Source organism: Lingula anatina, chromosome 8, assembly GCF_051362555.1.
Source record: "Lingula anatina isolate TDL-2025a chromosome 8, LinAna3.0, whole genome shotgun sequence".
Taxonomy (NCBI): Eukaryota; Metazoa; Brachiopoda; class Lingulata; order Lingulida; family Lingulidae; genus Lingula; species Lingula anatina.
Genome location: NC_141774.1, coordinates 15,371,801 through 15,395,674, shown reverse-complemented (window position 1 = coordinate 15,395,674; position 23,874 = coordinate 15,371,801). Strand labels below are relative to the sequence as shown.

General features: G+C 37.2%; 1 protein-coding gene across 9 annotated transcripts; it reads left to right on the top strand.

The window, feature by feature from the left end:
* Positions 1–5,663: 5,663 nt before the first annotated feature.
* Positions 5,664–22,613, top strand: LOC106179328 (uncharacterized). 9 transcript variants are annotated; one of them, XM_013562925.2, is made up of 6 exons: positions 5,664–5,893; positions 8,922–8,990; positions 14,494–16,052; positions 19,784–20,048; positions 20,304–20,471; positions 20,775–22,613. In XM_013562925.2, the coding sequence occupies exons 3-6, from the start codon at positions 14,508–14,510 to the stop codon at positions 20,966–20,968; spliced, it is 2,172 nt and encodes a 723-aa protein (XP_013418379.2). In that variant the 5' UTR covers positions 5,664–5,893; positions 8,922–8,990; positions 14,494–14,507; the 3' UTR covers positions 20,969–22,613. The 9 variants fall into 9 exon arrangements, with proteins under 9 accessions (XP_013418379.2, XP_086875442.1, XP_013418384.2 ...); XM_087019316.1 differs by having other exon boundaries at positions 5,664–5,909; XM_013562926.2 differs by lacking the exon at positions 5,664–5,893 and adding an exon at positions 8,207–8,412.
* Positions 22,614–23,874: the final 1,261 nt, after the last annotated feature.

Sequence of the window (23,874 nt, the reverse complement as noted above, 5' to 3'; positions counted from 1 at the left end):
TTATCTCAACTACCACAATGCACGCTCCGACGGCCGTTCCTTATGCATTTGGTGCTTAAGTGTTCAAAGGCTGCTTTCGTGACAATTTTGATCATTTTCAAAAATAAATAGCTTTCATATATATTACTGCAGAAGAATCGATAAAATGCAATTTCCCGCGTTACATATTATTATAACACGTGAAGAAAGTATCGTCATGATATATGATTGGTCAATTATAGTTTTCACACTGCATATCTGGTCTGGCATAAGGTATTAGGGTGAGACGGGTATAGCAGGTGACCTGTTCCCAGTTTCAAAAAAGCTTAAGTCAGTTTCCTGGCTAACATCTTTGTAACCAACGTTACATGGACACGTACACATCCTAGTCAACTATGTATTAAAGATTCTTTGTGAAACTGAGGCCTGGGCAAAAATTGAAAGAAAGGGGCACTAGGATGATTTATTTTATTTTATTTATTTTTTATTTTTTTTTTATTTTTTTTTTTTTTTTACATTCTAGTGTCCACATTCATGAATGTCAAAAATAATGGAAATAAATATAAATCAGCACTTCATGCTTTGTTTTTTTCTTTGGTATACCCTTACATATGTGATATCACTTGTACATGTACACATGCTAGTGTACCGGTCGATCACGACGCACCGAGCAACGCACCTGTTGTGCAACATTCCCATGATCCATTGCGCAACCCATTGTGCCTTTCCCTTGTTCATTAGGCCTCACAAAACAACCTGCACGTAATCTGTTGTGCCTTATTTTGGATGTCCATTGTTTTCATTTAATTCGGGGATTATTACGGACTCATACACAGCTTTGCTTTGATCTGTAATATCTAAATTTCGCCGGTGGGCCGATTTCGAGGGGGAATGCGTACATGAGTACGACGCAGTATTATCATTCATCCCTAATTTTATATTTTCAACCAAAATGCATTCTATCCAGCGTCTTTGATGGTCCTTCCAAAAAATTGGCGAATCGTGCTCTTTTTCAATGCCTTTTCTATCTTCTGCATTGTAATATCCGGAATAAAAAAACGGCGACCTCCTCTAACTTTTTAATCTCTATGATTATCGGGGGATTAAGAAGTTCATTAAGGGAGATTTAGTTATTACGCCGACCTTACCTGAAGGAATCTCTTCAGAAATTCTTTTTATAACATGCTGAGAGAAGGCGGGGGGGGGGGAGGTGTGTTTCTATCTTTCTGAATTATTATCTATTTCGAGGAAAAAGTAAAAGTTATTAAGCAGATGAAGCTATGGACTGTAAATTCCTATTAAGTTTATTAGTGACACAGCAAAAAAGCTATTATCATTCAGACTGTTTCGACATACCAAGTGTTTTTAAATTTTGAAAGAATAAATGTAAAATTCCAATACGCAAGTTGATATAAAGCAAAAGTTGGTCTGCTATTTTCATAATAAATCTTTTATTTATTTATCATTCCTATGCATTTAACAGCAAAAAAAGTAATCTAAATAACTTTGACACATTCAGCAAAAGGATACCTACTAGTTTCAATCATGGGACACCGGTGGTTAAATCTTGTGCACGTAGTAAACTGCTGTGTTACATTATCAGGGGTGGAGCGTTGGTGGGAGGGGACGGTGAGGGGGTGGGGGTATTGGGGGCGGTGTTTCAATGCACCATGGTCCAAGATAATCTTTTCATGATCAATCTTATCGTACAAACTGTAATAACCATGTGTCTTTATCTTCTTTTTGAGTCGCTGGCGTGTCTTTTTCTTCTGTAATTAAACTGTTCTTCTTTTAATTGATCGTTAATTTGTCCTAACTATAAGTATGTGAATCGACATTTCTGAACGCTGTGAACTGATCCGCAATCAGGAGCCTAAAACGATCACAGCATTAACGGTTGTTTTCCTTTAATAATTAAACACGCTTACGAAAGATGGCGCAACGAGCAACAGATTTGGTTCGGTGACTCGGTGCGCATTTATCAAGACCCGTGTCAGAGGTCGCGAGCGGTAATTAAGATGTGCATTATTAATAAAATAGGCATTAAAAGTATTATTTCTCCACTCTTTCTTTTGTATGCGGATTACGGGATTTTAGTCAATGTTATGGTGTTTTAAGGAATTGTATTATGTCTACCGTGATGATATTTGTGCACCTACTTCTTGGGACATTAAGGTATCGTAGCCCAAGCACGCGCCTTGGTGGACAGCGTCCAGATAATGTTTAAAAAACGAATCAGAGCATTTTAAACTTCTTTTCGTTTCTCATTTTAATGATCTTTTACCATATGCAACTGGTTGGGGGAGACCAAATTAAAATGCATAGAATTTTTAATTTATAATTTTTTGCTCGGGATATTACGATAAAGACAGACAGCACCAAAAAAGTGTTGTATTTGTTTATTTTGCAATTTTCGTTCTCATAACGGAGTATATTTCACATTTCAGCACTGGCTCCCTTTAAGCAATGTTGCAACACTTCAATCTAATCAATGCGTATTCTACTTGTGAATGACATCGGAATCTTTCTTCTTATTCTCCTTCTTCATCTTTTCTTCTGCTCTTGTTAACTACATGATGAGCAAAATGCCTTGTCTATGAAACATTAATATTTTAGAATGATATATTATTATATTAGAATAAATAATTAATATCTTAGAATAATATAAATGAAATAGTGACTTATAAGCCCACTGGGGCTGGGTGCAAAAAATAATGTATCTGTATTACTTGCATTATAGCACAGGTTACTTAAATAAACAAAAAAAAAACAAAAACAAACTATGAAACTTCCCCATTTGCCAAGCAATACAGATAAGATAACGCGGCGCTAATGAAACCCATTTAGAAGAAAAGGAACGTCCACGGACATACGAATATTTTCTTCATCTTCTATCCCTGACGACATCAAAAACCATAGAAATGCAGAAATTAAGTGATGATAAATATGCGTTTATAAAAACACCCGATTGACTGAGAAATGCCATTAACACAATACAACACAAACGATAAATATTTCTGAAAATAAAAGAACATACAGGAACTCCATTAATATAAAGAACCATTCTTGATAAAATCTCCCTCAGCTCCAAGCGCTTACTGAAGTAATTAGTTGACAATTAACCCATCGTAAGCGTGGTCATTCTCGGAGGGATGTTTACAGATAGGGGCAATTGTTGACGTTTGGCTAATTATCCCGATCGATGGCCAATGAATGGACGTGTCCATTCTACCTGGAGTGACCATTCAGTGGTACGGTCAATCAACCCTCCTACTGGACATAATTACCACGGAATGACCAGGTGGTGTCACGCGATACGTCATTGAAGAAGTTCAAATCCACATTAATACTTTATCCGCGACCAACAAATCGAAAGCCGTCAGCAAAATGACTATGTAAATGTAATTTTTTTCATTTTCAGGTTCCTTTTATAGTAACTCTTGTAATAGAGAAAGGCACTGGTGAACGCCATGCGTAACGATGAAAATATATATTTAGAATTCGAGAGAAAGGTAGACAAATAGAGAGATTTATTGATCATTCTTACTTTCTTCTTGTCATTATAGGCATATAACTTGTGAAAATAAATCGCAAGTATATTGGCCTGTTCGTTTGTTTGTTCGTGGTATTTGTTTTTTTTTTTTTTTTTTTTTTTTTTTTTTTTTTTTTTTGCTTGCTTGCTTGCTAGCTTGTTTCACGATACAGGTTACAATTTTAGATATTTTGGTTTTCTTTATTTATTTCTTTATTTCTTTCTTTCTTTCTTTCTTTATTTATTCATTCATTTATTTATTTATTCACTCTTTTAGCTTCTTTTAGAATTTTGTGTTAATAAAGGCATAAGTTAAAGTCGTGAATGACAACCTTTTCGAAATAACAAAATCACATAGAAACATCCTTGAAATTACAAGGAATTAGTTTCATCACAATCCAAATCGACAAAACTGCCTTACTTGTTGAGCGAGGAATTCAGTATTGTACTGCAAGTCACGCCAATAAAGTGACATCCAATCTGGCCTTGACACGCTGACACGGGGAAATATGAGCGCCAAATAACACTCGTTCCTGATCTCCTTATTGCTCGTCTCTATTATCCTTGGGAAAATTGCCAACATTTCTGATATCATGTTTCGTTAAGACATATCATCTGGGTAAGACTTTTATAGAGAAGTTTCTCAGAATTATAATAAATTTCCTAGAAATTTCAGCCATGTTCAAAAATCTACAAGGTATAACTTATTGTGAATTATTTCTAGTTCTTTACATTTTAAACCGTTATGAGTGAAATGCCAGTTCAGTATGATACTGATTCGATCATTAGTTTTTAGAGTAAAAAAAAATTATATTCGTAATTTTGTAACGGTCCTGGGATATTTTTACCTCACTGAATAAGGAGAGAGTGTAATAATAATAATAATAACAATAATAACAATAACAATAATAATAATAATAATAGCCTGTCGTCGTTCTAACATATTTTAGCAAAATGGCTATAACATAGCGAAAATATATTACGGTTACGTCAAATGCAAAACATTCACATCACAAACAAACTGAAAATAAAGATGCATTTCAATAAGTTATATTGCGTGACTACATGGCGGCTAGTGGAGTAAGACAACACTTTTTCTACTGCCCACTGTAATACAGAGTGTCAAAGATCAAACTTCATATTACAGCCGTGCTCCGAGTGTAATTTTTTTTCCTTGCAGCAGTGAAGCAGTCACAGAATCTGCCTATCAAAAATTAAATAAATAAAACCTAATTGCACTAGAGGTGATTAGTTTGCCAAAAAGTATGTAGTAGATAACAGATCAACATAACAATTATTGTCACTTTTATTGTCGAACACATGTTAGTCCAGTGGGGTCCAGAAAGATCCTAAATCTTATCACACTTGTCATCATTAACAGAACCAGCAAAGCGTAGACATTTGATCGAGCCTGTAGAACCTAACTGCAGTAAATTATTGCTTACGAACAGTGTTTTTTTTTTTTCGTTTTTCGATGTAGGGGTTCAGTTTAACACGTGTAAAACGCCGTGTCTAAAAACCCGTCGACAGAGTAGAGTATTTTAAAAAATTGAAAACCATGATGTTGTGTTCATATATTTATATACCGACGGGTACATTCCTGGAAGCAATCTGCAGTCACTGATTCCATTTCTGTCTCGGCGGCGTGAACTGTGTACTTGAAGAACGAGTATTAGGGCATGTTATTGAATACTGATAGTAATAGGCCTACTAGTCTTTACTGATATTATTGTTATTGAATACTGATACTACACTAATATTAATAGACGGAATAATGTGAAATTATTCTTTCTAGTCATCGAATGTGCCTCATAATAGTAGGCACATCACAGGAAAACAAGCAAAACAGAAACAATATAGCTCAGGCGAAATACGATAAAATGAATATAGAACGCTTGTCTTAATGTGAAAAAAAAGAAAGAAAAATAACAACAAAATGCACAAAGGGAAAGGTAATCATTTTTTGCAGTAGGCCCATCTTTCACAAGCTATTTATTAATCACTACACCTAATGATCAACCAAATACCAACCAATCAGCGCCAACTGAGAGGTTCTCCCCTATCGATTACGTCACGGACTCCCCGCCTGACCGCTGCTTACCTGTCCGCACGTGCGCCGCTGACCAGTGCTTCCTAATGGCTTGTCACCGGCGATATTTAAAGCGGATTGCGCATATCTGTTATGCGACATTCACTTGATGATTTCACGGTGACTTAATGGTCATTTAAGAGTGCCTTTCTCAGCAAGTACAGGTGACTTGACCCGCAGACGTTTCACCCCTGCTGGAAGAGGGAGTTGACAAGAAGAAAGAGAGAGTGAAGGAGGAAAAGGATCGCAGTTTTCTTAAAGCTACAGACTCTCTGCTGTTTTTCAGCCACCAGGTATGTCTTAACAAATGTACGGATTATTTTCGATTTCTAAATTTTATTGTGTTTTGTGGGATTACCTGGTTATTATCATTTCTAAGACCTGAGGACACAAGCCTTTCATTAACCCCCAGAAATTGGAATATGGTTTAAAAATGAAAAAAATAATGTAATATATTAATTACTCCTCTTGTGTGGACAATGTTACGAAATATTCAAATAGAAAATTACAATTAATGTATTAGTGATTTCCGTTTAATCTGTCCAATATTACTGGTGCCTAGTTCTTCTACTGAGCCAATGGTCATTTCCAGCCTGGAGCGTGGGCCATAAGATTTCATATTTCATAGCTAGATTCTTTATCTATTATTCGAATTTGGTTTTTACAGAAATTGTTCGTATCGCTTTTTAACTTAAATTTGATTGTGTATCAGATGATATTTGTTTTATATTCATCCTTTGAAAAGTCGTCTTATATGTACTTTCAGTTTAACGTTAAGTGATTAGTATACGCAACTTTATTTAAGTCTTATGAAAACAATTAAGTGCGAAAGTATATATTTTTAAATGGCAAAAACTCTCCGTACATCCAGTAGATAGCTGTCTCATACAGTGTCATTTTAAGTCCTATTTATTTTATTTCCTATTATATGTCCTATCTAAAAAGGCAAGCTACCACTAATTTAGATTCAACTTGTTTTAACTTAATGATCAGAATTTTAGCCTCATTTAACCCTTCTATTGAGCAAGTCCACTGTTCTATAAAAGATAGGAAATTCTTAAAATCGATTTTTTTGTGTTTTTATGAGTTGACTTATCAACATTCGTGTGAAGTCAAATTATTCGCCTAACGGTTAAGACAGCTAGACTTGCTTTTGAAAACTAGACCCAGAATCTGATGGCTTGACACTACTGCTGACATGTCAAGTCGAGGTCTTAACCTCGAGGATAAGAAAAAGAGTTTAACAGGGACGCGTAGTTAACGACTGTAACTCATTATTCCTTAACTGCCTATCACTCCTACTCAGGTGAATTTACATCCAACCACGCGTAAAATATGTCGGATGCAAAAAAGTGAAAATAGATAAGTAATGAGAACTATACCAAGTATCGTGTATTTCTCAATTTTTATTTCTTTTATATTTATAATTACTTTTTTCTTATAATTTACCTTATTAATTATTTCGTTTGTGTGATCACTTTGTGTGGAAAAGCGGCTAGGGTGACAAAGATTATTGAACATAACCAGTAGATTCAAGGTACAAGCCGTCCAGTAGACGTACAATTTTATAAGTAGAGACACATGGCACAAAATTTCCTACTATTTTCCTTTAAAAATATAACAACGATTCAATCTCAAGGAGAAGAACTTAAAACTGGGATTGACTATGTCATATTCGTTACAATGACAATGATTGCTGTGAGTTACAGTGAAAATGAAACCCAGTATGGTAATTGAATGCTTGTAAAAAACATTGACTCAAACTTTGCCAAGCAACCCTGACTGGCGTAGAACAACACTTTGAAGAAATTTCACTTGGAATGTTTCTGGTTTGAAAAAAATTTAAAAATTAAAAAAACATTACTGGTAGAACACAGACAATGAAAGAAAATGGCTTTATGAGCGATGTTAATTGAACTGAACTGAACTGGTCAGTACAAGTATTAAACAGCACACACCTTATCTGATCAAGCCCAGAGCACTTGTTCCTTAAAAATTAAATACAAGTCGTCATTATCTGATTTAAAACGGCGATAAAATTTCAATGGGCTCGCAATTTGTAGCTCTGATCGACGCGATTGATATGGTTTTGTTGCCTGGTGTCTTATCTCTCGCTATCTCAACTACTTTCGCGCTCCCAGAGCTAATGGTGGTCGAATTTGTCGCATTAGATAAGGTATTGTCTCCTGCTCCTTGAACTTCATTTTGTATATATGGAACCTGCATAATTTTTATTTACTTTATTTATGTAAAATTTTTGAATCAATTTGAATAAGTAACGCATCGATTTTAGACGATTGGAATTTTTGTGGGAAAGTTGCTTTCGGTAATTAGATCTAGAAATAATGTTGGTCAGTGTTGAGAGTGGACAGTCACATAAGAAATTTTTGATACATTTCAGTGAATAAAATTCCCCCCCTGTGACTTCTCGGTGCGCAGACGACAAGAACGATATCGCATTACCCATTTCCCGCACATCCCTATTAGCAGCCATTACGGTCTTACGTTAAATCTAAAGTAGATCCTTCGATTAAACCTCATCAAGGAGTATCCCCGTTGTCAAACGCCCTATTCTATTAATTCCAATAACAGCTGATCCTATTTTGAGGAGTTTGCGACATTGGTTTCACGCCGTGACGTTACGTATCACCGCGTCGTGGCAAACATCGCATACAATGGCCGTCGACGTAACCGCAAGTTTATACATACACAATCCGCAGCAGCGTTTATTGGGAATGAAGTCGGTTAGTCAGAAAATCAGACATCGTCACAGGTAGAAAAGACAAGCATGGTATAAGGCGGCTCAACAGAGGTAATTTGTCATATCGCGTGGCTTTGAGCTCCGATTGGGAGGGTAACGAATGGGTGTTATTCGCCGCACATCAAAGTAATCCTCCGGCGTTTAGGTGCAGGGTGCTTGAAGTTCCTTTTGTTGTGTGCGCGAGTTTTCTCTGATCCTTAGGTATGTCTGATTATCTCTCGGTATTCTAATAGCGTAATTTAGGCTCTTCGTTTTGTCGTGTTATTTATTGCGTTCCTATATTTAAATACCACCCAGTAGAAAGCAAGAAAATTCACCCAAGAGACGGTCGTGGTTTTCGAGAGATGAATATTGCCTACAAGTATGTGCAGGATGCATGGTTGCGTCGCTGTGAATAACAGAACAACTGCGAATTTTTCATCGCCTTTTTAGGATATTTTTATATATATTTCTATCCTCACGTCTGATTATCATTTCGTCTTTGAATGTAATTGATAACAAATTTCCTAGACCAAGCGAAACTTATGAAGACTAGTAACGCATTTCTTATTTAATTTCAGATATATTGAAATTAACCAGACCTATTTGAGGGAAGAAGAAACCCCAGAATAGAGACAAAACATTATCAAGTAAGTATTCTGAAGGTTAAACTGTATTTCATGCCTCACTTTTTCTTCACCTTTAATATTTCTTATCTTTGAGAAGATATTGTGAACATACCGAGGATATATTTTGGTAATATTTGACAGTAATAAAGCAAATGAAAAAAATCATTTTATCAAAATATGGTAGGCTAAATCAATGAGTAACATTTACAATTTTATTAAAGCAAAAATATTTCGTTCATTTATTCGACCAAAAATCTAAGTACGCCAATTCCATTGCACCATAAATTAGGAAATAAAAACAGTAAGCATTTCGACTTGATCATGTTCATTGTGATATGTGGCCATTAGTTTAAAATTTATGTTAAATAAATCGACCAAAAGATATGCATTTTTAGAAAACAATCAACTATTTCCTCTGTGTTTACCTAATATTTTTCCTTGGAGTTGTCCCACAGTTAAAGACATAAATGTAAATACATTGTTTCGTTAAATTAATGAAAAAATTAATCACTCAATTTTTCGACTGTGGTGGAATCACAATTTTGATTCATTGTTTCATTTTATATATGGACAGAAAATCATTATTTGACCGTGGAAGTATTGATAAAATTTCTTTAAACAGATAGGCTTACTAACTAAACGATTTAACGAAATAACAATAACCAGATGTTGAATTAATTCATTATAATTGCCGTGTAGCTTGGGGTAATACCATGACCAATATGTTGTAAATTAAGAAAGGTTTTCAACCTAGCAATGTTACAAAAAAGAAAGATATATGTGCAACCTTTTTTACTGTAGTTCAAATTAATTTACCACATGGTGTCTCTATGAACAGCTTTCAAACAAAATACATAAAAAAAATAAAGAAAATATTTTATTCGCTTGTGTGTCAATTCAGAGATAACTTAGACCGAGTGAAATCTGGATAAAATGACACTGTCATTTCTAATATGTTCAAGATTCTGTAATATGCGAATCAGATGTGTTTGCACTCTATTCACCTATGCATATGCCATCTACATATACACACATGAGCAGTGGTGAAATATGAGTTACTGTGCGTGACAGCAGATACTTGTACATTTTAAATGAAAAAGATAATGAATTGAAATATCTTACATTTCATTATCCACACACCTGTTTCGATGGAAGATTGCTGTACTCTCACAAGATTTTCGTGCGCTATGGTTCCCTCTAGAACTTGAGACAATTTGTGAATCCTCAACTTGAACAAAAATCAATTAATAGTTTATTTTTACTTCGAACTGGATACGACGTGTTGTGAATCTGCAATCTTGAACTAAAATCTTTCGTGTATTTTAATTTTTTTGAACCAAAACATTTGCTCTTTATTCACATAATCGAACTAAAGAAAGTGCTTTGCATTTTTTATTTTTAAACTAAATCAATCGGTTTATTTTATTCTCGAACTAAAGGCAATTTTTGGCATTTTCATTCATGTTTTTTTTTTTTTTTTTTTTTTTTTTTTTTTTTTTTTTGTATGTTTGTGTGCCTTGATTTACAACGATGTTAAAGATAAGAGGGATTTTGAAATGCCCTAAAAGTGTCTTTCTTCCTGAGTCTTCATTGCTAATGGTGTTAAGCTATTGTAACACGGGGAAGAAATATTCTCACGACTTGTCATTGTTCAAGGTGACAAAGTCTTCGTTACATGTACACCTGGGTTGTTAACTGTCTCTATAGGTCGTCATTGTTTTTCAAAATAGCACTCCAATTCATCTGTAATTGTTCGTTCTTTTGTAAGTCGTCAATTGCACGGTCCTAATGTTATCCCATCCCGATAATAGTTTTTGCACCTTTCTCTTAATTAATATTCACTTCTTACATTGAAGGTCAAATAATTTTCAATTGTTCTCAATAATATTCTTTCACGCTTTTCTCGACACTGAATGCGTGCGTGGAAAACAGGGGCACTAGAAAAGGGTCATCGTGCCTCGCGCTTTGTATTCTATCACGTACAAGGAACTGCATCTTTCATGTTAATCAGCGGGGGGATACTTAAGGACGAGGTGTACAGCAGTGGGGTTGTTGACAAACAATTATCCCGAGGAGGGCTATTGTTTGGACTCGGATCCACTCGAAGCTTGGCCCAGGTGCGTGGGGCGACAAGCTTTAAGGGCATTCATAAAAGAGAGGATTTGATTACACCTCTCACACCTAGCCTTTTGTCGCGTGGGAGTGCGTGCTTATCAGGCCACTTGGAGTATTCCCCTCCTTTCTGTGACAGAGATGAGAAGTTTAGATATTCGCGTTCTCCCGCTGAGGTACTATTGAGGGTTAATGGGAACAGTGTACCTGAACGCGTAAAGGTAGAGCATTGCTGTGGTTTATCCTGCATGCCTTCACTTATAAGTTAATTTGTTCAATGCTGCCCTTAAACAATGAATTTTTCTCTATTATTAATTTGTGTTCGTCTTGTTTTTTCATTTAATCTAACTTAGCATTCAGGAACCTCTTTTTTATTTTAAGCTGACAGATTCATTGCTATAATTATATATTGCTATCAAAATTTCCCTTAAGCGTACGAATGATTTAAATGGAGTGAGAAATATGAAATGAAAACACAATGCATACCGCTTACTGTAAGTAAGGTAATATTCGTTCGAAAACGATATCTAAAAAAACAACAAACTGTAGATATGTAACCAAAAAGTGATATTCTAACAACGTTAATAAATTGTTTTATAAAAACTGATTTGGAATTATGGCAGAACTGCACACCACAGGTAGATAAGATAAACAAACAACAGAATGATTTTAAAAGGTAATAAAATATTTCACCCGCCCTTTTATCGTTATCAAAAGGATAATGCGTAGACCTTTTGTCTTATACTTTTATATTTCGATGATGAATTTCTTCTAAGTTCTAAATGTCTTCTAACTATAGTGTTCATTTTATTGAGTGTACTTGTCTGAGAAGTAAGATTACAAACAATATTCTAACCTACTGAGCACAGTGAGTATACAGCTGTTTAAAAATGAATATACAGAGGTTATATTTTATGGTAGCATCTTGGTTGGTTTGTACTTATAATGATCGCCGTTTATAGTTCCTTGTCTGACATCCGTTATTAGTATTTGTGCAGCAAAGGTCTATAAAACACAAAATACATCCAGAAAACTAGCACTTATTTCTTGACGTTGATATTGTCAGGTTTAGCTAAACTACTGCGCAGGAATGGCGTACACCCTTATGTTAACTTAGTACACGCAGGTAAAAAGGGAGAAATATATTATAAAGAAGCGGAAGGACATAAAATCTTTAATTATTGGATGTGCTCTCTTTCCTAACGAGAATGTAATCATCACGACAAAAAAAACCCGAAGTCACCCTCACAGAAGGCCGGAAATGAAGAATTATTTATCGTTTATATTGGTAGGCAAGTGGGGCGTGGTGTGGTCTAAAGACACTTCTATTAAACGCTTCTATTGATACACGAAAGGTATGCTGTCACAAAAGTGAAAAGTCGAAATGATAACATCATCAGTGCAAGTCACCGTCAGAACACGGTAACAATTTGTCCCTGGTCCCGCCCCCTAACACCTGTGGGCCCCCTTTAGGTCACGTACACACACCTGGGCCCCGGTCCACGTATTAATTTTAAACCGAAAATTGGTCAAGACATTTAGACCTTACTTGAGGTCTATTCGGCTCGAGATATATTAGTATATACAATAATGCACGTAATTTACAATAGGAAAGACTTGGCTAATGTTTCATACTTATACCTAGTTTATATAAGTGGATTATTTGGGAATTTTCTTAAATGAAACACACGGAATTTTGGCTCTAAAACTTTTCAGGTAAAAATTCTTTTGTGGACTCGGCTGCTAGCTTCTCACGTTCACATCCCCATGTGAGATAATTGCCCCGATGGAGATATCATCTGAAACAAACGACATGTATGAAGTCGCAGATTTTTTTTTCTATCCTACATACTGATGTGGAATAAATTTTGGTTTATTGAAATATTTAATTTTTAGGTTGAATATAAAATAAAATATGACCACATTAACTCAGCGTCCACTCTCCAGGGTCACGTCGACCTCTCATCCACGTCATGTTCATTTTTAGTAAACATTTAAGAAATCCATTTTCAAGGGCCTCGATTTAGCCTTTTGTCATAGAGCTTACATAAGATGTGACGAGATCTAAATTCAGCTCCTGCTTCAGTTTCACTGTCAAAGCTATGTCTACAACCAAGAAAAGGGTCGTTCAAAATCCACTGGCAGGGCCCAGTATAGCTCCTTTGCTCTAGTGGAACATGTATGGACAGGGACGGTATTAACACTATACAAATGCAGGGCTCTGAAGAATGAATAGGGGCTTTATAAGAAGCGTGGTGTAACATTCCAGGTATTTGAGGGATGTGTGACCGAGGGTGCACCTGTGGGGTCTTACCATTCGATCAAAGGTTTCCGAAACCGGTTCGCTTTTCCTGCCAAGACGAGGATCCATCACTTGAGTTTGTTTCACTCATTTAGGTGACGAGTCCCAGGACGGTGGCTGTAGTTCGTGGCCCTGACATTTAACATCGTTCTGAATTTTTTCAAATATTGAATTTTAATGGTATCTGGGAAGTGACTGGATTTAGACATGAGTGTGTAGGGACGTAGCAAGATGAAATTTATTTATTGACCGAGTACGAGGAATCTTTAATACTTGGATGCGTTGTAAGGGAAGGTGCGTGGATGATTTTCAGGCTGGACAGGTGATTCTTCCCCGTCAGTGAATGATTTGAAAATCAAAATGTTTTCCCTCCATGTTTTATTTCAAAAAAGTTTTATCCTCCAGACAATGCATTTATGTATAAAACATAGGGAAAATTAATCATTTCCGAAATAATTTTGCACTTAAATGGAGTTCAATTAATTTAGAGTAATTATTATTATAGAGAAAAATGAAGTAATTGATGTATATAACATGAGTGCGCTTTATTTGTTTTTAATTATATTTCTTATAACCATAAAAAGTTTTTTCTTGGCTTTACTTTGAGCTGCCGATTCTTTCAATCTTGAATCTAGCGTGTATTCGTCTGTAAGAGACCTTGATCAACTTACCACGGATAGTCTTGACGTTAATTTGGTCTATATCATACATCTTACCAAATACTGTGCCGTGTTGCATTTCCATGTTATTTAACAGCTTGATTACATAGGAAAGGACATACGCTTAATCCTATGTGATAGCTTATTAGTTACGACTTATTTTAGAATTATGCCTTGTGTTTAGTTTTAGGTTTCACTTAAGTAACGAGAGTTACATTTTGAGAAATGTCAATCTGTTACCGATGTTGCTATTAAAAACTTTTATCACGTACATAAATGCAAATTTATTTTCAAAAAAGTGACTTTTTCATTTTAATTCAGCTAGAATTCTCATTAAAGTCACGATTTTGGTAAACGCTCGCCCTCTGTGACCGTCTATGATATCATCATTGTCCATTTACATTTGCAAAAAAATGTCATTAAATTAAGTTTGTTCAATTCTTATTTTCAGTTTCATATTCCCTCATGGACCTAGTGGTCAAACCTCACCGACAAGACCATTTACTGACCAACGGCTTTGACCATCGCCTTGATGCCGACAACCAAAAGTCACCCTCAAATTCTACAGAGGACCATTCCCCTCGAAAAATGGAGCTGAGGGCTTCGGACTCTTCTGCCTTCACAAAGGTCGACGCACTAAAAATGAATGTGAACAACGACGACGCTGCGGCTGACAGACTTTTAAGAGACCCAAGACTTCTCAGTTTATCTGAAGACTTTAAAAAACGTTTTTCTCAAGCAATGCGTCCCGTCAGCGTCAACACAACACATCCTACATTACCACTTTTCGGCATGCCGCCAATGGGCTTCTACACGGGTCACCTGATGACGTCATCAGGAGCGTTACCTACGTCACCACCTGATTTGCTCAAAGTCCCAAACCCTTTTGCTACAACCAATGCCGGATTGGCTCACCTCCCCATCAGCCACCAACAAATGATGAACCAAAATGGCCGCCTTCCTCCTTTTTCCCCACTACCAGGAGCGAACGGCCATGCAGCAAATCCTTGGTATTTTTTGGACCCAAGAGCACCAATAAATCCGCTATACGCCCAGTTCCCAAGGCTACCGTTAGACGCCCTTCTCCGTCCACCATTGACCAGTGGTGGGCACACGATCGACAGTTTGCTCGGCGGAGAGAGCGGTTTTTCTAGCAGGCAACCCGATGCCAAGGGTTTTTCGCAATATCAGACGCCTGTCATATCCAAGAGTAAGCTGGAACGCGATCTGTCCCCAAGTAACTCTGATGCTAATGAAAATTCTCCGAGACTTGATGACTTGAAACGAGAGGAGGAAGAGCAAGGAGATATGTCACGGATTCACAGACAGGAAATTACCCATGGTCACAGCAATGGAACGCGAGACGCCGTTGAAGACGTTAGCGACGAGCCAAGCAAAAAGCGGATACGAACGAAAGAAATAAACGTGGATGAAATAGAGGAAGAATTTGAGGACGAGGAAGAGGATGAGGGCGACCTTGACGATGAAGAAGATAAAGGAGAAGACGAGGAAGAAAAAGCAGAGGAAGTAGAAATTACGTCACATGAACACCGAAGTGTGACGTCATCCCCACTCAGTCCTCAATTAAAGCCAGATACTAGACATGAGCGTCATTCGTCCCCCACATCGTCCCAACCGAACACTATTCTGAACGTGACACCACCCCACTCGTTCCCATTTCCTCCTAAGTCGTTACCGAACTTCCCACCGGACACTTTGATGACGTCATACGCTTCCGCTCTGGGCTCCCTTCCCTTCCCTCTCCCTTCTCGATATGGGGAACCAGCTACCAGTTCTGCGTCTCTCAGCGCCTATGCCGCAGCCGGTTTGCTGCCCATGGGTCCCATGCCATTTGGGATGAACGGAAATTCAGGGATCCTTCACCCGGCGTTCCTGGGAATTCCTGGGGGTAGGAGAGTGTCGGGAGACAAACCACCCCCTCTGAAGAAGTACAAGTGTGACATTTGCTCCAAGGCTTTCAGCAGAAGTAACACGCTGGTCACGCACAAGGTAAGGGTGCTTGTGTAAATGGGTGTTGAATTACAAGTTTGTCTCCCAAGTTTTTTTTTTTCTTACTTTTGTTTTCAAAGAAAACGACAAGAAACTTGGCGGTGAAAAAATGCCACTATCGATGCCTATAAGATGTTTTATTTGAGGTGTTCTACTACACTGTCGTCATCATCATCATCATCATCATCACCACAATATAATAACAGTGAGATTAAATAAGTGTCGACTGTCATTCAAAAATAATATTTAAAAATTTTGATATTCTCACAAAGGTCTGATCATTAAGTCGTTCTTAAAATATAGGCCTACACAGTCAAAATGTTGCTTGTTGTGGGTTAACTTCATAACGCAATTTGATAGATGAATTTGTCTCGTATCGAAACATTTCTCATAAACAAAAGATCGTTTTACTTTCCCAAGAACCCGAGCAATTCTTATCTATTTGCCAACTGCCGTGCATGTCTGTTAAGCTAATATACTAAAGCAAAAGTCTCCGAAACTCTATCCGCGAGTGTCAGACTGCAATATTTGTCGCGTCAATTCCGCGACAATATACCGCGGTCACGCGACCACGTGCATTACATGGCCGGGCAGAGGCGTGAAGTTGCTCTACGTGACCCTCGATAAAGCAACTGATTAGCCTTCATGGGCAGCTACTTAAAACATCAATATTCCTTTTATTGCAGCGCGCGCTGTGTGTGTCCCCCCAGATCAGATGTTGATTGTCAACTAAGAGTGATGCAACCAGACAGCATCTCCACACAATTATCTGTTGACTTTTTACCATTAGCTCGTCCATTTCCGGCCATTGCCGGCCGTTTCCGTGCAATATTTCCAGGAAGCGTTAGCATTTATTTGCTACCGATGACCAATATGGCGTTAAATACCTTTAAAACTCTTTTTAAAAAGAATTATATAATATGCTTGCATCGCACCAGCGTTCTCCGTCGAATGCAGAGGTTGTTTAATCAGAAACTTCCCGAAGCAGACGATATCTCGGAGAAGCGGGAAAAGCATCAGACGACAACAATTGCTGCGGGTAAACATGGAATGAATGGAAGATAATGGGGGTGCACTTTCCCGGAGGAAGTTTTTAACTTAGTAGCGCTGATAAATTGATCGTATCACACCTAATGACTCCACTATTGCAACTGATCTCCTGGCCTCTCTCTCTCTCCAAAATGACGATCTTTGTGTCTGAAATGTCATATATTTTTTATTGCTCTTGAATCACATCTGACTGGTAAACATTTTTCTCCTTGTTCCAACTATGTCAGATAAAAACTTCACTTTGATATTTAAAGGTACTCTCTCAACAATTTTAGATTTAATTTCTCCATCTTGTTTTTAATTTCGGTCTACTTCATATAGAAATATAAATGTCCCCCTGCAAATTGTTTTTTCTATACAAATTCCAGTCAATTTATGGTTCACACACAAACAAACACACATTTTAAAAACAATACCGAGAAACATTTATACCTTGAGGCACAGACTTGGAAAGTGTTTACAAAGAGTCGCATTTTACAATCACATCTTCTACAAACAGACGCGCTCGTTTAGTATTGGTTTTTAACCCGGATGAATTCCCGCATTAGCCAACAGCACGCTAAACGTTTGATCTGTTACGTAACGTTGCACCTTAACAACACAGAATGCTTCGGTAATGCCCTACGAACAAAATCATGCTCGGGGTTGCACCCGAAAACCTTTCGATTTTTGGGCCGTGCCTGAGAAATGAATTGTTTAAGGCTGTGAAATTATTGAGCTGTTGAATGGTGAAATACTGGAGAGAAACTTGATCGGCGTGTGACCAAAATCATTTTAGGTCATTTAGGCAGAAGAAGAGAGCTTTTTCTTAGGAAGTACTTTGATATTAAGATATTTTCCGTCACATCTTTTGAATCCTTTATTCACCCATCACTTTAAGTCATGTTAGGCAGGCCAAGGCAATATTAAGCCCAAAAGTTCAGTGTAATTTAATTAATTCGTAACAATTTATTACTCGAATTTCGGTCCCATCTCACAAATATATAGCAAAAAAAGATAAAAGTATTTAAGTTTATTACCGCTGATGTATAAATTTGACATTGATCATCAAATTTTATCAGGGCCCCAACTTAGAAGATGAGAATCGGCAAAAATTCATTCTCTAAGTGATTTCAAGCTCGGAGTGGCAGTGACTTAAATGATAGGAGTTGGTTTCAATATAGACGTTTTAAATTAAGTGATGATGATAACCAAATGTGGGTGTAATCAGGAGTTGGAGCAGTTAAAATTCGTGGTTTTTAAAAAATAAAACCGTTTTATGATTCGAACTTAATAGCTATGTTTTGCAATCACGCCATTTTCCACAAACTTTATAGTTATAGATTTTTTTGCAAGGGCAATAAATATAATTTTAAGGTGTGCGTCATAAAGCAATTTCAACATAAACACACACACACACACAAGAAGTAGAAGATAATGAGAGAGAGAGAGAGAGAGAGAGAGAGCGGTGAGACGAAAAAGAAAAGAGAAAGTCAAATTCTTTACACCCTTCCATTTCATCCCAAAATAATCTTCTCTTTGTTTGGTTCCCGTCTGCGCCCTTGGGTCCACAAACAAATATTACTTCTTCTTACGCAAAGTCATGTTTCTACAGCCAAATTTGGCCAAGGAATGGTGTGCAAACAAGCCGCTCTCGTCTCGAATAGCGCGCGCAAACATGAGAAGCCTAAGCCGTTTTTCTTCAAGTCCAGCATCCTCTTTGTCCTCCTGTAAACATCGCCTGGGACGGTACCGGACAGCTCCGGCCAAATTAACGTCCGGTGAGCTCGGATAATGGACAACAAATAGAGACTTAGCGCTATTTTCGTCCACTTTTGTCTGTCGTTTGTGTTATACAACACGGAGCAAATATGGCAGCACTGAAGAGTTGGAGGTGTGAAGGGAAACAAACAGATTTTGGTCTTGCACCCTGTAATTTGACATGAATGGCCCCGCTTTTCAAGAGGTGGGCTCTCGTCAGTAATCATCATTTCGGGTATTGTCCTCCATTTCTCCATGGCACACGTGTCCCGATATGACCGTGAGAATTTTTCGGGTTTCAACCCGTCTCTGGCCACTTCTTTTATAAAAAGTTAAAGGGAATAAAATGCCCTATTCACCACGAATTATTGAAAACATTGAAACTGCCCATTTTGGCCACACATTTCGTATCTGCATTTACCTGCAGGTGCGTGCCTTTTCTTTCCTATAAAAGACTGAAATAGACTTAAATTTGCAACGAAAATGTTCAATTGCACACACAGCCATTATCTATTACTTAATCACTTAAGTCAGGTGAAACATTCCAAGATGACAATACAAAAAACCATTAATATGCAGGCGCCCTGAGAGTTAGATTTACCACAAACATTTCTCGGTAATATTTTTTTGTTTAATCAATTTTTCCCCTTAGAATAACTTACATGACGCAATCATATATCAGCCTTTCCATTTCTATTTGTTAATTCATTAATTAGTTAATTAATCAATTGATTAATTTCTGCAATTTTGTTAATTATCACTATTTTGCCCTGAAAGTAGCCCAATAGCTAGTATCAAAGGTCATCATTGTCGAGGGCTTAAGTGAAACAACCATTTATTTCAAATCGTTAAAACACATATGTACAAGGACCCCAACCTATCTCTAAGAGTTATTTGATGATGCCATAATATTATATTCAGCAACATTCTTTTCTTTTCAGCGAATCCACACTGGAGAGAAACCCTTCAAGTGTGAGGTCTGCGGCAGAGCTTTCCGCCAGCCAGGTAACCTCACCCGCCATCGCCTAACCCACACCACCGTGAAACCCTACGTCTGCGCACAGTGCAATAAAGCCTTCAACCGCGCATCTAATTTGCATACGCACATGCGCACTCACACCAGTTTCAAGCCGTTCGTCTGCCAGTATTGTGGGAAAGGATTCCACCAGAAAATCGATATGAAGATTCACAGTTATACTCATACAGGTGAGTGCTGATTCTAAAAAAATGAATTTTCTAAAAAAAAAAGGAGGTTGTTGTTGGTGAAATATTAGTGTAATTAATGCCAACGTGTATAGATAGCTTTGAGACAGCAGTCCATTGATTTTTCACACCACTTGATAAGTAAAAAATCCGAAATCGGCAAAGTTTAACAACTATACGCATTGTAACCAGCATAGAGTCCCCCCCCCTTCATAGAATTAGTGAATAAATTCTCCGAATTTTCTCCCTTATTGGCAGGAGAGAAGCCCCACAAGTGCAAGACGTGCGGACGAGGCTTCAAGCAGCTTACTCACCTCACCTACCACATGCGCACGCACTCGGACCGGAAGATGTATCAGTGCCCGACGTGCGGGAAGGGGTTTAACCAGAAGGGCAATCTACAGGCTCATATATATGGACACACAGGTATGGAGGATTTTGTTGGCCGTTTTAACTGTTGTAAAATGCAGTGGATAAATCTGAAGTTTGTATCTGAACCATCTTAATTGTTATGCCTAAGGTAATGAATACCTGGGCTCTTGCTCAGCTTTTAACTAAGTTGGTGGAGAAAAAAATGTGTGCGATTTCTTTTAATTACTAGAATATACCTGAATAAAAAACAGTCTATAGATCTCAATATACATGTAGTAGGGGCCTACGTAGTGTCTTATAAGATGATCATTAGAAATTTCAGACATACTAATGCAACTTCTTTGGTTTTCGTTTTAGGCGAGAGACCTCACCGCTGTGAAGTGTGTGGGAAAGGCTTCACGCTGGCGAGTACGCTGAACACCCACCGCCGCATCCACGCGGACAACAAACCTTTCTCTTGTCAGCACTGCGGCAAAGACTTCTACCAGAAAAACGCGCTGAAAAGTCACCTGATCGCCTCTCATCCTTACACCGGGCAGGCGTTGCTATGAAACGACCAGAAAGTGGACCTGTTACAAAGAGACATGATTATGACTTTTTATATAGATTTCTATTTGTGGAAAAAGTCGGCTGATTGCACCGCTCACCTCCACCGCGCGTTCGTTGCTAGGAGACGACAATCAGCGCAAGCGCAGTTGTGTCAATGGATCCTTGTCCTCCATACTCATTTGCAGTGTTTTCATTCAGCTCAGGATTATCCTGAACCTATGATATGTTAGTTAAAGTTGATTATACACATTTGTTAAATGTGGTGTATTTTACATGGTGTTATTAGGTGGCTGTTAATCAGGACTCAATTGTTTTGTGAATCCAAGCTGGCGCTTACAAGCATAGAGAAATGGTTCATATAATAATAATGTGATTAAGTCAATACTTGTTGGCCATTTGAGCAAGCAAAAAATGCGCGTGCAACAATAGTTCGTGCGCGCTTCCTATTTCGCCTAACACCTGTGTCACGCGTTGGTCAAGTTTGAATCTCACAGTGATATGAAAAAAAAAGACGACCTTCTGTATTGAACCCCAGACAATCATAGTCTTAAGCCTAAAACTTAATATGACACATTCAGCAAATAAGGAACTTTTGTTGAAACGTGTTGCCCAGACACGGAGCCATTTCAAGGCAGCACGGTTTGTTGACAGTGTGGGAGGTCGTTTACGTCATCGTTGTAAAAATAACTTAAACCCACAAAATATCGATATTGTGGTAATTGCATAATTGTTTTGTTGATAACATAACTTGCCTCACTTCATGTGAAGTCTTTGTGAGACTCGGGGGTAGAGCAATATTTAAAAATCTGCAAGTACAATCATATAAGTCAAAGCACTTCAACGTTTTTGTTGTCGTCAAAATTTGAAGTAGTTTGAAAGGATTTTTTTCTTGAAGAGATCCGTCCTAGATATTTTTTTCTTTATGATGCGTTTATCTATCTTATAGAGCCCAGGGGTGAGCAATGAAAATCACTGTGTGTTGCTCACTTGAAATATAGATATCGAATAGAGATGGTATGCAACTCTCGAAGAATGAGTCAACACATTAATGTTTGTATTGATAAACCACTTTAACTAAGTGAAATGACGTCATTGTGAAGATCTAAGCATATACGGACTTGTATATTAAAGGCATTTGCTCAAGTATCAGTATGACGCTAGTCAGTTGGATGGCCATTATTCAAATAATCAAAAATTGAAATATTTAGTTTACCCGTACCTACCTTGCGCTAGATTGATAGAAACAAATAGATGTTTATCAAGATTAGGATGGACCATTTGTAAAATCATAAATTTTAATTGGAAATATACCATGCTGTAAATAAGAGACTAGTCAAGTGTCGTCATGGATAAGAAAACAGACATAATAAATTTTATTTGTATTTGAATAATGCTCAGAATTAAGGTATCTAGTCACGTTTCTCTTGCCTATATCAAGGGCGCTGTGTGTTTATATCGTGGTAAATAGATATTTTTAAGTGGATGTGTTGGATGTTTCATACAGGATTTTTTTTGGGACAGCGGCAAAGTGTTAGAAATTTTATTGTTTTCTTTGTGGTATGCATGTTAATTGTATATATTATTTAAATTTGGAAAATATAAGCTATATTGTAATGCTCATTAAATAAACTGTTTTTGCATGTAAAATATGTTTTATTTTTCTTTGTTTCTTCGTGCTAAGGGTACGAGCTAAAAGTACAAGCTAAAGGAATTTGATTAAAATATTTGATTCACATGGATTTAAAAGTGAGTTATTTTCTTACTATAAAGTTCATTAAAAAAGTCATTGAAACATTAAAGAGGTATAAATTTCAGTTTTAAAATTTTCTAAAATGGAATGTTTTAATTCCTTTTTTACGAGAAATTTCGAAAGTTTAAATAATCAAACTGTAAATCTACACATACGGAACGAGTCTTTTTTTTTTTTTTTTTTTTTTGCCAGTGACGTAATTTCTTCGAACTTGGGACTATTTTGAAGTTGTTTGTATATGAAGGAGCGATAATAACAGGATATTTAAAACATTTCAATCATAAAAATGTTTTCTGTTAGTTGGAAAGTACCATCGGAAATCGGTATAACCAATTAAATAGAATAGATATATATCAAAAATTGCTTTGCATTTTATCTTATGTATCAACAAGCGGAATGGCGGTAATTCAAACAAAAACCAGCTATTCTCTCGATATAAGCTGCCAAACGAAAGGCAGAAAAATCGCTCCAATAACAGTGATCGGTACTGCAATTCGTTTGCAAGGTAACTTCATGACCGACCAACAAAATAGACTATTTACCAGCTCAAATGACTACATTTCGTTGTTCTTCTTGGAAGGGATTACGAGAAAATTAAGGGAATTATGAGAGACCCCGGTTGGGAAATTACGGTATAATCCAACACGTTTTTTATTTCGCTTTAAAAGACGGACGACTCCGACCCTGGTTGATTTATTACAGGTAATTTCCCAACTCCCCCCAAACAAGCAAGGTAATACAACGCACGTGCCCAGTGACTAAATAGCTAAAATCATCCATGACTGTCAAAAGAGTACATATCCTGATCGAGGAACGCAGACATTCTGTCGTTCTCTTGAAGAGTTATCTGACATTTTGCGGTTTGTTTAACACCCTTGGTTCGCCGTCGTAATCCCCGAACTGATTTCGTCAAACAATACGACTGAAAGAATTCCGAGCGCGTGCCCGTCACAAAACGCCCTCAATTTGACGCAATTTAGCTAATTACCGGCGAGCAATTAAGGAGTCATTGAAAAGAAGTCAATTTCTGCGGTGACAAAACATATGCTCGGTTAAAATCGGATAAAGCGGCTCGAGCGTCGGACAAATTTTGATGATTGAACATATGCTGAGTAATTTGGTCTAATGAAGACGGTGATTTTAAAGAGGCAGTCCTTT

Bases quoted from the DNA above. Each gene is read 5' to 3' on its own strand.
- LOC106179328 (XM_013562923.2), top strand. From the start codon at position 13,661: ATGCGTTGTAAGGGAAGGTGCGTGGATGATTTTCAGGCTGGACAGGTG. The intron at 20,049-20,303 runs GTGAGTGCTGAT...CCTTATTGGCAG, and splicing joins TCACAGTTATACTCATACAG to GAGAGAAGCCCCACAAGTGC. The intron at 20,472-20,774 runs GTATGGAGGATT...TTTTCGTTTTAG, and splicing joins TCATATATATGGACACACAG to GCGAGAGACCTCACCGCTGT.